This window comes from Styela clava, chromosome 15, assembly GCF_964204865.1.
Source record: "Styela clava chromosome 15, kaStyClav1.hap1.2, whole genome shotgun sequence".
NCBI classification, from domain to species: Eukaryota; Metazoa; Chordata; class Ascidiacea; order Stolidobranchia; family Styelidae; genus Styela; species Styela clava.
This window is the reverse complement of record NC_135264.1, coordinates 14,974,627-14,989,275: the sequence shown is the minus strand read 5'-3', so window position 1 is coordinate 14,989,275 and position 14,649 is coordinate 14,974,627. Positions and strand designations below refer to the sequence as shown.

General features: G+C 33.2%; 1 protein-coding gene across 1 annotated transcript in view; it reads left to right on the top strand.

The window, feature by feature from the left end:
- LOC120334399 (uncharacterized) overlaps window positions 1–13,707 on the top strand; it is a 32,106-nt gene extending 18,399 nt beyond the window's left edge. Inside the window, exons 7-17 of the mRNA XM_078120601.1 lie at window positions 1,310–1,403; window positions 2,242–2,419; window positions 2,806–2,962; window positions 3,455–3,698; window positions 3,853–4,172; window positions 4,702–4,797; window positions 5,284–5,494; window positions 6,099–6,245; window positions 6,467–6,519; window positions 7,163–7,355; window positions 7,746–13,707. Of these exons, the coding sequence (XP_077976727.1) occupies window positions 1,310–1,403; window positions 2,242–2,419; window positions 2,806–2,962; window positions 3,455–3,698; window positions 3,853–4,172; window positions 4,702–4,797; window positions 5,284–5,494; window positions 6,099–6,245; window positions 6,467–6,519; window positions 7,163–7,342 (1,680 nt within the window). The 3' untranslated portion in view covers window positions 7,343–7,355; window positions 7,746–13,707. The remainder of the gene's footprint in view (window positions 1–1,309; window positions 1,404–2,241; window positions 2,420–2,805; window positions 2,963–3,454; window positions 3,699–3,852; window positions 4,173–4,701; window positions 4,798–5,283; window positions 5,495–6,098; window positions 6,246–6,466; window positions 6,520–7,162; window positions 7,356–7,745) is intronic.
- Window positions 13,708–14,649: the final 942 nt, after the last annotated feature.

Below are 14,649 nucleotides of genomic sequence, written 5' to 3'. Positions count from 1 at the left end.
AATTATAAAAAACTTGGAAATTACGATTCAAAATCATGAATTACTATTTTGAAACTGTAAGTTTTTATGTTACCTAATCCTATTTAAGGTTTTTATTTGAAATTTGACATTTTTATTTTATTATATTTACACACTGGTACATTTTGTGGCATTCCAATCAACCTAAATAAATTCCATTGAGCGTTCCCAGGTGTTCATTAGGTTTCATTTCCAAAACCATTGAAAAGCGTTTGGTTACATTCCACATTATGTATGCACAGTTATGTAGTATTTGTACCAGGTTCAGAGTTATGACATAATTTCCTTCCGATTTTCCTTACTTTAGTTGTATTACGAGTTCGGGACTGCCTGTGTTAGCCGAGTGAATATACCCCTGCCCATAGTTTTCTGTCTCTTTACACAACTTAATGTGAAGCAGGTGAATAAAATTAGTTACCTCCATATTGGTACACATACTTCTGGAGCTCCCATTTCTCAGAGGAGGTATTCATTATGGCCAAAAACACACAAGTGTATTGTATAAATAGCAACCAATATCATATGAACGAAACAAACAAAACAAGATGGTGCAATTGAAAAGAATTTCCCCCGCTTAGTGGGAGCTTATAATTTGAAATGAACTATCAATCATTGTAAGCAATTAAAAGCATTTCTTTAAATAGAATACCCTGCAGAGATACCGCCTATTCTTGGTTCTAAGGTTCTCTATTATGCTAATTAGTTCCCCTTTTCCAGATTTATGGTGCAATTTAGTTTCTAGTTTTTTGTAGTATATTTTGTACTCAAAATATTTTCTATTTAAACCCTGGCTTTCTACATAATTAAAAGGTGAATTCTTTCTATTATTCTCATATTGTTGCTATTGTACAACAATGGAATAGGGAACTATTATTTGGTTTCAGAGTGGTTTATGTTTTCGATCAGATAAATCTGTTTTTTGCAAACCTCATATTGTTCCTCTTTTTTAAAATCACCTACCCGGTACGGTAATATTTTTTTTAATAACATCAACCGTGACTTTTTATTTTGATCAAAAATATCATTTTATTATGGTTTCTATGATTCTGTTTTCCCTCACAAATGTACAAGTTTGATAGAATATGAAATGTTTTATTAGGTTCTGAGTTTCACATCTCATAAACAGGAAGTATTTCAGAATCAGAATTCAAATCAAAGGCAAATGTATATTTTCCCAACTCCACAGCCAGTTATGTTAATCAATATGCTTACATGATGTCCCTTATACAGTTTCATGTTCGTATTTTTTATTCAAATATGATAAAATGATTAAACTTTCATAAAATTTTAGGAAGAAGTTTTGCAACAAATAGATCAAAGCACAGGAAATGTTCTAAGAACTGTCCACTATCCTGCTGATTTGCCAGAGAGAGTACGACAAACAGGTACGACAGGACTTTTCACATTTTTCCCTGGGAGACAAAAGATGATAAAATTATTTAATAATATGCGGACCACGACCTCTTGTCCAGTAACCAGTCCATGTCAGGAATGGGATTAGCTAGCCAGATATTTGTTTCAAATGCATGATGGCAAGTGTGTTTCTAACACGCCAGACTCAAAGCCAACTTTGTTTCCCCTATTAGCAAACCATGAGTTAAGTCTCATTAAAGGGGATATTAAAGCCTAGAGCAATAAATCTCTTATGGGAGTTTCTCAATCAATACAGTATCTCATTTATTTGATATGCTTCCTAGTTGGACAGTTGAGACAGTTTTGCAAAAGTGCTATTTATAGAAAGTGTATATCATGCATTCTTTCGCAAAAGAAGATCAATACTGTGAAACTGTGTTATATAAATATACTCATAAAACTATAAAATACTCTCACAGGCAGCTCTGTAGAAAATTGGGTTAGGATTTGGTAGTATAGGATTTTATATTTATCCTGGGGGAGAGGAAAACTGATAACACTGCTCATTCATATAGTGCACCATGGCCACTCGTCCGGTTACCAATGCATGTAGGGTATATACTATTTAGCCAGGTATTCATTTCAGATGTATGGACTTGGGTATAGCGTGAACCATAATGGTTCTGTCCTTTTTACCTGTAATAGCTTTCTACTCAATTGCTACTCAAAGTGCCTCTGTCCACAGCACCTAATTATTCTCCCAATTCCAGCGTTTCACCCACTTGGCCCACAAATTTTTGAATCTTCAAGGAAATGCAAATTTTATATTTTAGATTTTCAAAGTACATATGATAAAAATCTTATTTTCAGGAGGTACATTTGAAATTGGCCCTAATAATACAATAAGAATACAAACCGGTCCAGGACCTCAAAATATTGGAAATGGCGGTAATTCATCCCAACCAAGAAGATGGAGAATGGCAAATGTGATTTCGTCTGATCACAGAAGATTTTTAACTAATTTACATTTGAACAGAGAACTTGACAGGTGAGGGAGAGAGAGATTAATTATTCACGAACAACATTAACGTAATGAAAACAAAAATTGCCATAATATGATATTATTTCATGGAATTATTATGTGTAGGGATTCAGTCGACAAGGATGATGAAGGTCATCGAGGCTTTTGTTCTGTTTGCTTATGTTATGGGTTCATTAGACATTAGGTTACAATACAATAGCAATGACAAATTAAAAAATATATACATATAGGAAAGCACCCCAAAACAGCACCAGACATGCATGATGTACTATTTTTAAAATTTTCAGATCAGAATTTGCTGTCCTGCATAGTCTTCCTATGTTCTTTCATAATTTTAACCAAGTATTCCACTATATATCAGCTTTTTTTTAGTAAAGAAACTTTGTTTTCAGGCTTGCATCATTTGCACGATGGCCCGTTGGTCGCCCGAGTGTGTCACCGGCTGCTCTAGCAAGAACAGGATTCTTCTATCTTGGTGACATGGACAGAACTCAATGCTTCTCATGCGGAGGAGTTTTGAGAAATTGGACACTTGAGGATGACGCAATGGTGAGTGCAGTTTAAGTGATTTATAATCTCGAAGCAATACATCATCTTTGTCTGTTTTTAACCTCCTGTTACAAATTCAAAATTGAGTTGTAAATATGATTGGTTCCCGCAGGCCAAACGCGGCCCACAAAGAAAATTTGTGCAGCCCGCGTAACATGTTTTCAATTCAGTTTAATCTTGTACGTGCGAGCCACCAAGCCTGTATCCGAGTCCAATTGTATCTACTTTTGTTTTATCCATGCCCATGACGTTACAATGCCCTAACAGCTAGCTTTGGCGAAGCACGGTTTCACCCAGTTATTTGTATCTGGCCCTCATGTATTGAAGGTTGCACACCCTTGGTATACATTATACAATACAAGTCAAGTTGATGGAATGTGCAATTGCGAGAGTCCCATAATGCACAGTAGTAGCATGCATCAACCAGCCAGCACTTCACATGATCCATTTTAACGATTTGAAAGATTTTTTTGAAAAATATGTGTTTTACAGGCAGAACATCGATCTCATTTTCCCAATTGTAAAATGGTTCTCGGAACCGAACAACGTAATTACAAAGTAAATGAGTTTCCCGACCCACCTGCAGATCGTGCGAGAGATTATCCATGCAGATTTCCATCCAATCCACATATGAGAAATGAGGTTGCAAGACAAGATACTTTTGATCGTCGATGGCCTGTGGGAAGAACAGCTGCAACTCCTGCAGAAATATCACAAGCTGGATTCTTTTTTCTAGGTAATTTGTCGTTATACCTTCAATGTATCACTTTCAATAAGACTGATTCCAATCTTGTGTGAGGGTAACCATGAGGCTTCTGATGCATTTATGTTCTTACTTTATATAACTGAACATTTTTTGGGATCCTACAAATTTGAAACATATTTTTCAGGAGAACGAGACCGCGTTAAATGTTGGTATTGTAACGGTGGTCTCCAGAATTGGGAATACGACGACATGCCATGGATCGAACATGCAAAATGGTTTCCAACCTGTCAGTTTTTATTGCAAGTGAAAGGACAACATTTTGTTTATCGGCATTTAACAATGAACCCTCACCTTGCACGTCCGATCATCGCAAAACAAGATGGAGCTACCGTTGACCCTGGCAACGCCGCTGGGTCCGGAGAAGCAAGTCGAAATGTTGATATTCCACCTAGTGGTCCGAGAGCCCAACAACCTGAACCGACACCAGAGATCATTGATCCACAGGTACAGAGATGACGAAAAAAATTCTTGAAAATTTATTCATTTTTTCCTTTTTTTTGTACTTTACTAGAGTGAGGTCCCAAGTGCTCACTCAAGAAGAAATGATTCTCGCCACTGAGTACATTCATGAGTAACCACTAAACTGCCCATTACGTCTCCATGAGATTTCGCAGCACTTTCGAGGGATAGATGAGAGGGATAGATTTCGAGGGATGTATATAATCTGGGATTGATTTCTATGGAACATATATATAATGCATGAGAATATTTGTAAAACTTATTTACCCTTTTCATCAGAATTTCTCAAATTGAAACCACTTACTCGAAAGTGGTGAAAATCCACTGAAACACGCAAAAAATGGATAATAGCGTATTATACGTAACCCGGCGTTTACTGTTAGAATACTTTGCTTTACTGCCTCCACACAATGAATTCCTATGACATGTGGAGTGCACATATCCTAGTTAAATGGTTAGCTTGTTTAGTGCACTGGAACTACATTTTATGTTAATTACTATGTTTTATCTTCAGGCTGAGATGCGAAAACGTAAAGAAAGAGTAAAAAACATCATGGAAAAATCAGATCTTGTAAAGAGTATCATACTAATGGGTTTCGATGAGAAAATCGTAAGTATCAGATTTTGTATTTATTCTTTAGCAGTAGAAATTGATGTGGTATCCTTGAATGCATGGTGGTCTGGTCAAGCTCACCATCTCACAAAGTATTTTCATACAGCTTATCTTCCACATGTCATTGGGTGTGTGTTTAGAGCAGTGGTTCTTATAATTTCATGCCGTGTGGCTCCCTTTCAAGGACTTGTGGCCCTCGCTTTTCTATAAAACACCTCGTTTTGTTTTTACCAGTACCATTTCCACCAGTAATATTTTTGCCTCGTCTTAGAGTAGGAAACAAACGAAAGCCAAAGAAAAATACATCACAGTAAATTCACTTTCAATTAGATGTAGTTATCGTATTTGGCATTTAGTGGCCTCCAAAGACCCTCTCATTGGATGTTTAGGGGGTCGAGGCCCTGGTTAAAAAAAACTCTGGTCTAAAGTTTTGTTCAGAGCAAAAAGAAACAAGAAAATTCAGAATGTTACTTGAAATTCCAGGTTGCAGCTCTCCTTGAAGATAAAATCGAGAGTGGAAACATTGCAAATCCTGAGGATATTTATGATTCTATGTCCAGCTTACTTGATGATGTCATGAAGAAAGAAGCAGAAATCAAAGAAGAGGAGAGCCAGATGCAAGCTGCTGCCCAGATACCTGCAATGATGAACGTTGGTGGAGCAACTTCGATGGCTTTTCCATCTTATAGTTCAGGTATTAACAGACTTCAATTTACTATCAATAGCCTCGTTCCTCCAACTTGTTTGATTTGTGGCCACTTTGCAAAGATTTTCAGCACTCTGTGCCCCCTGCTATTTAATAACAAAAAATAGTTTCATTTTTGATGATTTACTATCAGGTATTTTATTTGCCGAGTTTATTGATAAAAAAGTCGCAAACAAAATCAAAAGAATAAATGCAGTACTGTCAGAGGTTAAAAAAGATCTCAGTCAAATGTATTTTATATCAATGTAGTCTTCGCAAATGCTATCTACTATCGGTACTTCTGTAGTATGTGGACCAAGATGGCGGACACCTGAACGTAGTGTGTGTACCAGGTTAGGTTAGACCATTATTTTAGATACAAATACTACGGTAGTCACTTGGCTAGTCCCCGAACTCCTAATAGAACTAAAATAAAGAAAATTGGAATAAACTTATGGCCTAACCCTAACCTGGTACACATACTATGTTCCGGTGTCTGCCATCTTGGTTCATATAGGCTACTACGGGAGCGCCATACTATCTCTTAAAGTTATTTTTTGTGGCGCAATCAAGTCTAATGCGCCTGTACAATAAAGATATTTCACTATTTCAGTCTACAGCTCAATGTCAACTCCAATGTCATCATTGGGACCTTCGCCAGGATCAGGAAAATATCAAGTTTCATTGATTGATGACAATGATGAACCAATGGATGAAGACATGTATGGAAGCATTGAGGCCGGTCCAGCTGTGACTCAAGGTATGTTGTTGTTATTTTATAGAAGATAGGATTTTATATTTATTCTAGGGTTGGGGGAAAACTGATAAGACAGCTTAATAATAGGGGAAGCCACGACCACTCATCTAGGTACCAGTTTATGTCAGGTTTCGGAATAGTTGGAATAATTTATTATAGTTGACCACGATATCAGTTTGTTTTATTTTGAATTTTTGTTTCTAACCATTTTTGTTTTTTTACAGTGAAAGAAGTCGCCCAGGCAGTAAATTTAGAAGAAAACTCAGAATCCCTTCAAGTAAGACCAGTTTTTACTATTTAAATCAGAGGTGTGCAAACTGCGGCCGAAGTGCCAATTATGAATGGTGTGCTCGCGAAACAAGTTTTTAGTTTAGTTGATCTGATACATGTGAGCAATTCCAATCCTTTCCAATTCCAGCAAAACTAGCTAGCAAGTCCTGTTGTAAAATACACAATGTTATAAAAACGTGTTTCTCGCTGAATTCGTTTAAAGTCTGTGTGACAATAAATTTGAATAGCAGTTTTCTTCAGAAATTCAGAAATGCGTCAGCTACTATGAAGGCATATCCTAAATAAAGGTGCGGCCCACGGTTTTCACCCAGTTACTTGTAAATGGCCCTCCTGTAAAAAAGGTTGCACACCCCTGATTTAAGTTATTCCTTTTTACTCTAGGAATGCATGTTAGGGTAGGAAGCCAGGAAATATCAAAGGGGATTTCTAAAATTTCCTAATTGCCAAGTTAGACTGTAACCTCTAGCGGGTCCGGCTGGAGAACGTGCTTTTTCGGAAATCCTCCGGGTCTACAAAGCGTTTCAAGATACAAAAATTGCTGTGGTATAATAAAGGAAAATGTTTTTGTTTTTTACACTTCAAAAGGGAGGGTCATTACAACCCGCAAAACTTGTTTTCATTTTATATAGCAACAACTGGACAAGATCGAAGAAGAGAGAATGTGTAAAATATGCTTCAGCAATCCGGCTGACATGGTTTTTATTCCTTGTTCTCATATGATTTGTTGTATGGAGTGTACGCAAGCAATCAGACATTGTCCCGTTTGCAGAAAAAAGATTGAAAAAGCAATCAAAACTTACGTTAACTAAACCTTCAAAGATCGTAAGTATCACTCATATTTTACTAAATATAATAAGTTCACCTGAAATTAAAATTTTATAAGTTAATCAAGTTCTATATATATTCAATTCCACCTAATTTGATGACTAGAATCGTATTGAGTCTTCTGAAGAATATTTCAGTCAAGTCAATGCCTGATTGTCCTCATATTAGGACAACGTTTATGTGAGGGCCCTTTAGATTTGGCCCTTTGTTCCCGAGGGTCTCAAGGGGCTATGGTCAAAAGCTCTCTCTAAGTTATGTCACAATGACTACATTGATTTGACTGTGATGCATCAAGGGCAAAAGCAGGTTTTTAGCAGGGGCCCATTTGCCATGAATCATGAATTATTGATAAACACTGGTTATGACATTTTTCTTTATATTTTTCAGACTGTGCATGGAGTTGGTAGATCATCTTTACACAAGATGGGACAACCCTCGGCGTGTACAGTGATTTATTGAAGACAAATTTCCTGGGCATCGATACAATCATAACTACGTTTTACTGATAATCCTACAAATTGTTATCAACGAAAAATGAGTTGAAAGATACCATGCAATAAGATTTATGCTGTATACCAGTGGTCCCCGAACTTTTTCAATAAAGTTTTTTCCTGCTTATTTTGGGACTCTAGATGAATTTAAGTACTTACGCCAGCAGTAGATAAAAATTTTTAATAACTGTTAACCTACTACTGGCCCACTCTATATATTATTTTTAAATTCACTGCAATTATAATTTTATAATACATATATTTCTTAAACGATATGTTTCCCAAATTCCCACAAAGTTTAAAAAAAAATTCGAAAGTATTGATAGTAATGCAAAGAATTAATTTAAAATATTTTTTTTAATATTTTGTTAAACTTATACGTTGATGATTCAAATCTTTATATTTTCATTATATATTTCATATGCCCAGGAAATTTGATTGAATTCGACGTAAACAATTCGCTCCTAACATCTTATAGGATTATTGTGTCATATTTGGCTATTTTCAATATATACACTGTTGTGGTGGTATCGGTCATTTGTGACATTTTGTCTTATTTCTCGAGCGAGATTGCTTTTTCCCCCTCAGCCAGTGACTTTTTGGTCATGTTACATTATTACTTACTTTTTTCCTTCCTTAGAACACAAAAAAAAAAAAAATGAAAAAAAAAATATAAAAATATAAAAAAAGACAAAAAAATAAAAAAAAATAAAAATGTTGAGCTCTTGCAGAGTTTTAACAATATATAAAAAAAAAATATATATAAAAACACAAAAAAAATAAACCTTTCACTGGCTGTGGGGTTCTTTTTCAATTAACATCATTTGAAGAATAATTAATTATCAGATCATCTATGATCAAATATTTGCCATAGATATACTGGCGCCCAGTTTATGTATGGTTTATATATGATTTAAGATGATTTGGTGATTGATTTTTCTGGACACGTGAGGCTGTCTGATCTTGTATAAATTTATTTTAAATCCTTATATTTAGAGATATTCATTGTATCACTTTTATATATTAAATGTGTAAACAATTTATGAAAATTACTTTTACTTGAATCCTTGATCCTGTCAATACCTATTCCCTTCCTTCAGAGCCCTTTTTTGTTGATGCAAAAGTCCTTATGTTATCATGAAGCAATACAATAAGCTATTCAATGAGTATTATTTTGTCTAATCTGATTTTTTCATGTTGTCTAATCAATTGCCTTTATTCATGAGTAAAAATATGCAGATTTGCCATCCTTTACGTCACAAGCGTTTAGTAATGCAATTTTTTCAATTGTCTATCTACACAGCCCGTGTCAATACATGATTTTTTCAGTCTAGAAATAAAACAATTTCAAATTATGATAAGCTGTATTAGAAGGCTTGAGTCATTGACTCGCCTCTATGAGATTAGAGCCTTATAAATGAAATGACTTGAACCCGGTGTATTTCAACTTTTAGAATACAAATGTATATATTGTATTTACAAGAATTGTATGTGGTAATGCAATTTTTTCAATTGTCCACCTATAACTCTTACACTGCCCTTTTCCATCATGATTTTTGCAGTCTTGAAATAAAACAATTTTAAATTATGATAATTAGCCTTGAGGAGGCTCTAGTAATTCCAGTAACTCAACTTGAGTCAACATTCAGCAGAGACTCTCAAAGTATTTTCTATAAAATTACTCGGACTCTTCTAACTAACGCCTTCGGGACTTAACTCAACTCTGAGAGACTGCTTAAGATGCAAATAACTCGTGTCTCGATTGGCGTATAGAGACTTTTTATGACACTGATAATAAGAATTAATTTTATGCCATTATTCAATTTGGTGTATAAAAAGTCTCCCTTATGTAACAAGAACATTTTGCTCGAATATTAAATTACTATATATATTTAATAAAATCCATTGCTTGAATGATATTAGAGAAATCTATAATTCATTTTAGAAAATTTTTAAATAGGGGGGACTTTCCCCTACTTGTGCTCACATGAAGCCACTCTTACTGTTAATCTTTTTCGAAGAACAAGAATTTTCAATCTCTATAAATAACTAAGGTTTTCAATTATTTGTAATATGCAATTATAGGTAAATTTATAAAGTTGCTTTTAAAATTCACTTGTTTAATATAAAGTTAATTTCCTATGCAGGAATTATAGTAAATAGTACATTAGCCAATAAATATTCTTCCTATTGTTACTTTCTGAAAAGCTTAAGATTTAAATTTTTCAAATCGTTTTCTTGTTTTGTTTATACTTTCCTATTCCATACATATATATATATATGTATCAGTTATATATAGTAATGCTGAAATATTTTTTTTTAAATATTCACTCACCTGATTTATTTGAAAGTTAGTTGTTTGTGGTAAATATGGGAATAAGATATAAAAGTTTGGAAAAGTAGTATGGTATTGGTATCCGGTATAGAATAGATACAATACTTTAGTCAAAAGGTTAGAGTAAGCATATTAAGTTGGTTCTGGATAAATATAAGACTTGAAGGCAAATGGTTAGAGTAAGCATATGAAGTGTGATCAATAGTATAGTCTGGATTTTTAGTGAACGAAGTGTCAGAGTGGTCATATGAGGTGGGATTTCTGATATTTTAGGAGTTAGGATAGATATAATACTTTGGGCAAATGGTTAGAATGAGTATGTGAAGTGGGTTCTGGGCAGGGTAGATGTTAAACTTTGTAAGTTTTTGGTTAGGTCAGATATTAGATTTTATGAAAATGATCCAAAGTAAGCATATGAAGTGGGATTCATGGTATGTTCTTGGTTGGGATAGATATAAAACTTTAGACAAATGGTTAGAGTAAGCATATGAAGTGAGATTCACGCTGTTCTGGTGTAGGATAGATATACGGGGTGTCCATAAAGTCCCTTTACAATTTCAATTTTATTATGAAGTCAGTTCTCAATATATTTCAACCAGGTTTGTTCTTTTTTAATCATTAATTGTTTAAGTATTTTCCTTTAATTTAATACATCTGTGAGGGCCAAAACAATTTATGGTATCGATAAATACCCTTTGCAATTTTAACTTTATGGACACCCTATATATTACTTGGTCAGAAGGATAGAGTAAGCATATAAAGAAGTGAGATCTATAGGTAAGATGGTATAAAACATAAGTCAGAAAGTTTGAAGTAAGCATATGAAGTTGACATTGCGATATTTAGGAATCGGACAGTTACAAAAGTTTAAAGGGATTCATGTTATGTTCAGGTTAGGTATAAAACTAAGGTTTGAGTAGAAGCATCAAGATGATAAGTTCTGGATTAAGATATAAAACTTCAGCCAATACTTACATATATGATTGGAATATAAAATAGACCGGTGAAATGGCCTATTTAACATTTGGAGTGGATTTAGTATATGTCTAGCTCTGGTACATATCACTAGAGATGGTTAAATAAGGAGAATGAATTAATATGCTCGATTTAACAAATTTTCGAACACAAATGTATTTCCTAGTATATATATAAAATCTAAAATACAGTTCCGACTAAGAAAATGAAATAATTTAAATATAAAAATTCTTCACTCTTTGGGCAAATGAACTTTTTGCACTTACATAGCTCACTGTAATATAAGTTTGTGCCGCTTTGTAACCAATATAGCTGAATATTTACATAAAATTTCAATTTAAGTTGTTTTTTCTGGAATCATTTTAAAATTAATTATATGCAGTTTTTTAACATTTAAATACTTATGATTTAGAGCAAATTTTGATTGAGTGTTGATGTAAAAGGCCTTAAATTTTTGTTGATTAAATTTCAGAAAATATAAAACTAATTGAATCACTGTTTAATTTAACTTCATTTCCGAATTATCATTTAGTCCATTTATTTCAGTCTGTGCTTACACACAATGAAGATCCCCGAGTTACTATTAGTCTCTTCGTTCTTCAATATTTCATCAATATTCTCTGTTTTTTAGTGAACATGATGCAATTTACATAATCTCCAGAAATATTATTTTAGAATGTATTCATATTAGCATAGTTTAAATATGTATAATATATATATATTATTTTAGTTCTAGTAAAATTTTGAGGTGGTGCTGAAGAGTTATAGATGGAATAATCAAAAATGTTGATATTGGTGGCAAATCTGAATATTTTTTCCATGTTCTTTTATATTTGCTATGTTCATAACATACGGTAAAAAGTTTACCGTAATAGACAAATGTTGCTTCAATACTACAGGAATACTTTTAAAAACATGCTTGTTTGAAAGATAAAATAACTCACAAATTTTTCTGTGAATTTCAACCTTGTTATAACTTTATAAGTTTTGCTCACTTCGTGAAAGTCTCTATTTTATATTTTTGTCTTGTGTGACATACATTTTCAAAAACAAACAATGTATTTTATTATTAAATCAAAGTTATGCATTATTCTGAGATATCGATCTTATATTCTATTTCAAGCACATCATTTATAACTGTACCAAAACTTGGTTTGAGCCACCATACTTCCCTATTAACTGCACTGGTATTTATTCCCTGTTTTACCTTTGAAAATATCCATGTCAGTTGAATCAATTCCAAAGCACTTCAATTTACAACATACTTTTTCAATAAAGCCAGTACTTTTTCACGTTTAAGAGTTTTTAATTTTCATTGCTAAAATTTCCAAACGTCCAGAAATACGCTATCTTTTTTTACTTAATTATAATTCCACTGTTTATCAACTATTGAAAAATCAGATAAGATTAACCTGACATAATATTTCTATCCATTGCAAAAGCGTTAATGCCTCTTAGTCATGCTTTGTTATTTTTGTGCATATGGAACAATTTTTTTGGCGTACCGAATCGGAACCGAAAAAAACTATATGATTATTCAATGTTTATTAGGCTTTCTCTTCTATTGTATAAATATGAAAAGCTTGTTTTTGAAGTAGAGTAGTATATAATTACAAACATATATAATTACTGTATCTCATTCAAATAAATTTATATTTTGAAAATACTTATTGCTGCCAAAACTCTTACTTTTTATGCAAATGGACACTAACTAACTAATTTATAATTTTACTTTGAACAATTAACTTCTCTTTTGCTAATCTTGTATTTTGTGATAAATTCGCAATCACATATGCAACAGATTTTATGTGAGCTAATAGTTTTTGATATTAACTTCTATCGAATGGTTTTATGATTTTCAATTCAGTGTTTAATTCATTACTAAACATATTTCAGTTAAACTCGCCTCATTTAAGATTAACTCTAGTAACATTGATAGAACTCTGTCTCCAAACATAGGTTTATTAAGAAGTGACAAAACATTGTATATTCCAATGCCATATGGCATCTTTCCTCATCCCCCTGGATATAGTTTTGAGAGCTATTTGTGCCATAAAGACCAAATATCTTAACCTATTGTTTGGTGAGGTGGTGGAAATGAAATTTGAACTCTGATCTTTAACCTTTAACCCTATTTAGTTTCAATATGCATCAAATTAACATATCATTTTTTCGTCTTGCTACATATCTACATTACTATATTCGAAAGTGTGTAGAAGTGTGTTCCAAAGTGTGTAGAAATATAACATTTCTTGTATTGCTACATTTATACATTGCATTATACTGTATTAGTAGTACTCAATGTCTCAATTTTAGATTATGTAAAACCTTTACAATAAGCTTGTATATGTCCAACCCACTTACTTGATCAATCTTTACACCTAATATATGTGTATATAAGATATACGGTAAGTTAAATATTTAATTGATTTAAAGCCTATATGTTAAGAATTAGAAATTTGTCATGACTCTCAATTTTGTTTGTATTACATGGGATAAATCGGTGTATTTAGATAACAATATTATCAATATAGTAATTAGGAGCATATCTGAGTGTGTGTGTGGTTTTTCATTTGAAATTGAGAAATAATTTTGTCAGATAAATCCAGCGTTGGGTAACAATGATATGCAAGAAGGATAGAATAAAATTTAGTGTTATTCAAGTATGTGAAAATTTGGAGTTTTGCATTGGTGCCATTCAGTTATTGTTTTATAAATAATATTGACCTGTGTACCTCAGATATGAGAAAATATTGCATATATATGTTGATACCACCTAGGAAAAAATAACAGTAAATATGAAGCTGGTTAAATAAATAGAAAGATCACAATATGCGCTTCAACAGCTTACGGAATCAGAATCGTAGGCGAAATTATATATCAGATCCCGGTATATATTTACAATCCTATGCTCTGTTTTTTTAAGTCGAAATACCCAAAGATTCAACCCGATCATTACAGGGTTTTCTGAATGTTAAAGGTTTGTGACAGTGGTTTACATATTTCAACGATACCTGGCACCTCTCAACACTTAGTAACTCCCGTTCTTCTATAAAATAAAAAAAACTCGAACTTTTGCTTTTGTCTTGCTTAACCCCGCAATGTGAAGCACCCGTCGGCTTATAAACATGCATTTGTTAATCTCACAACCATGCCGGTCTAATTTCCTCATAGTAAAAAGGTGTTAATTCTGCAAAAAATATTCTGTGTTTCTTTTGTGCTTTTATATTTCAAGGCAAAAGCTGGGCTGTGGTTCAAACTCGCATATCAAATATAACAGATCCATAATGAAATAAGAGACATGATTTATTGGACAGCTTTACCGCTTTTGGTTTTCCTTATGATGGGGGTGCTGACAGCTGATAAGAACTTTTTGTATGTGCACTTGCTAGACACCACTTGCTTGTTTCGTGTGACAAATAAAATAACTCCCTTTGATTATATTTATACATTCATGTTTTATAATGGATCAACTGGAGAATCTCCCCCT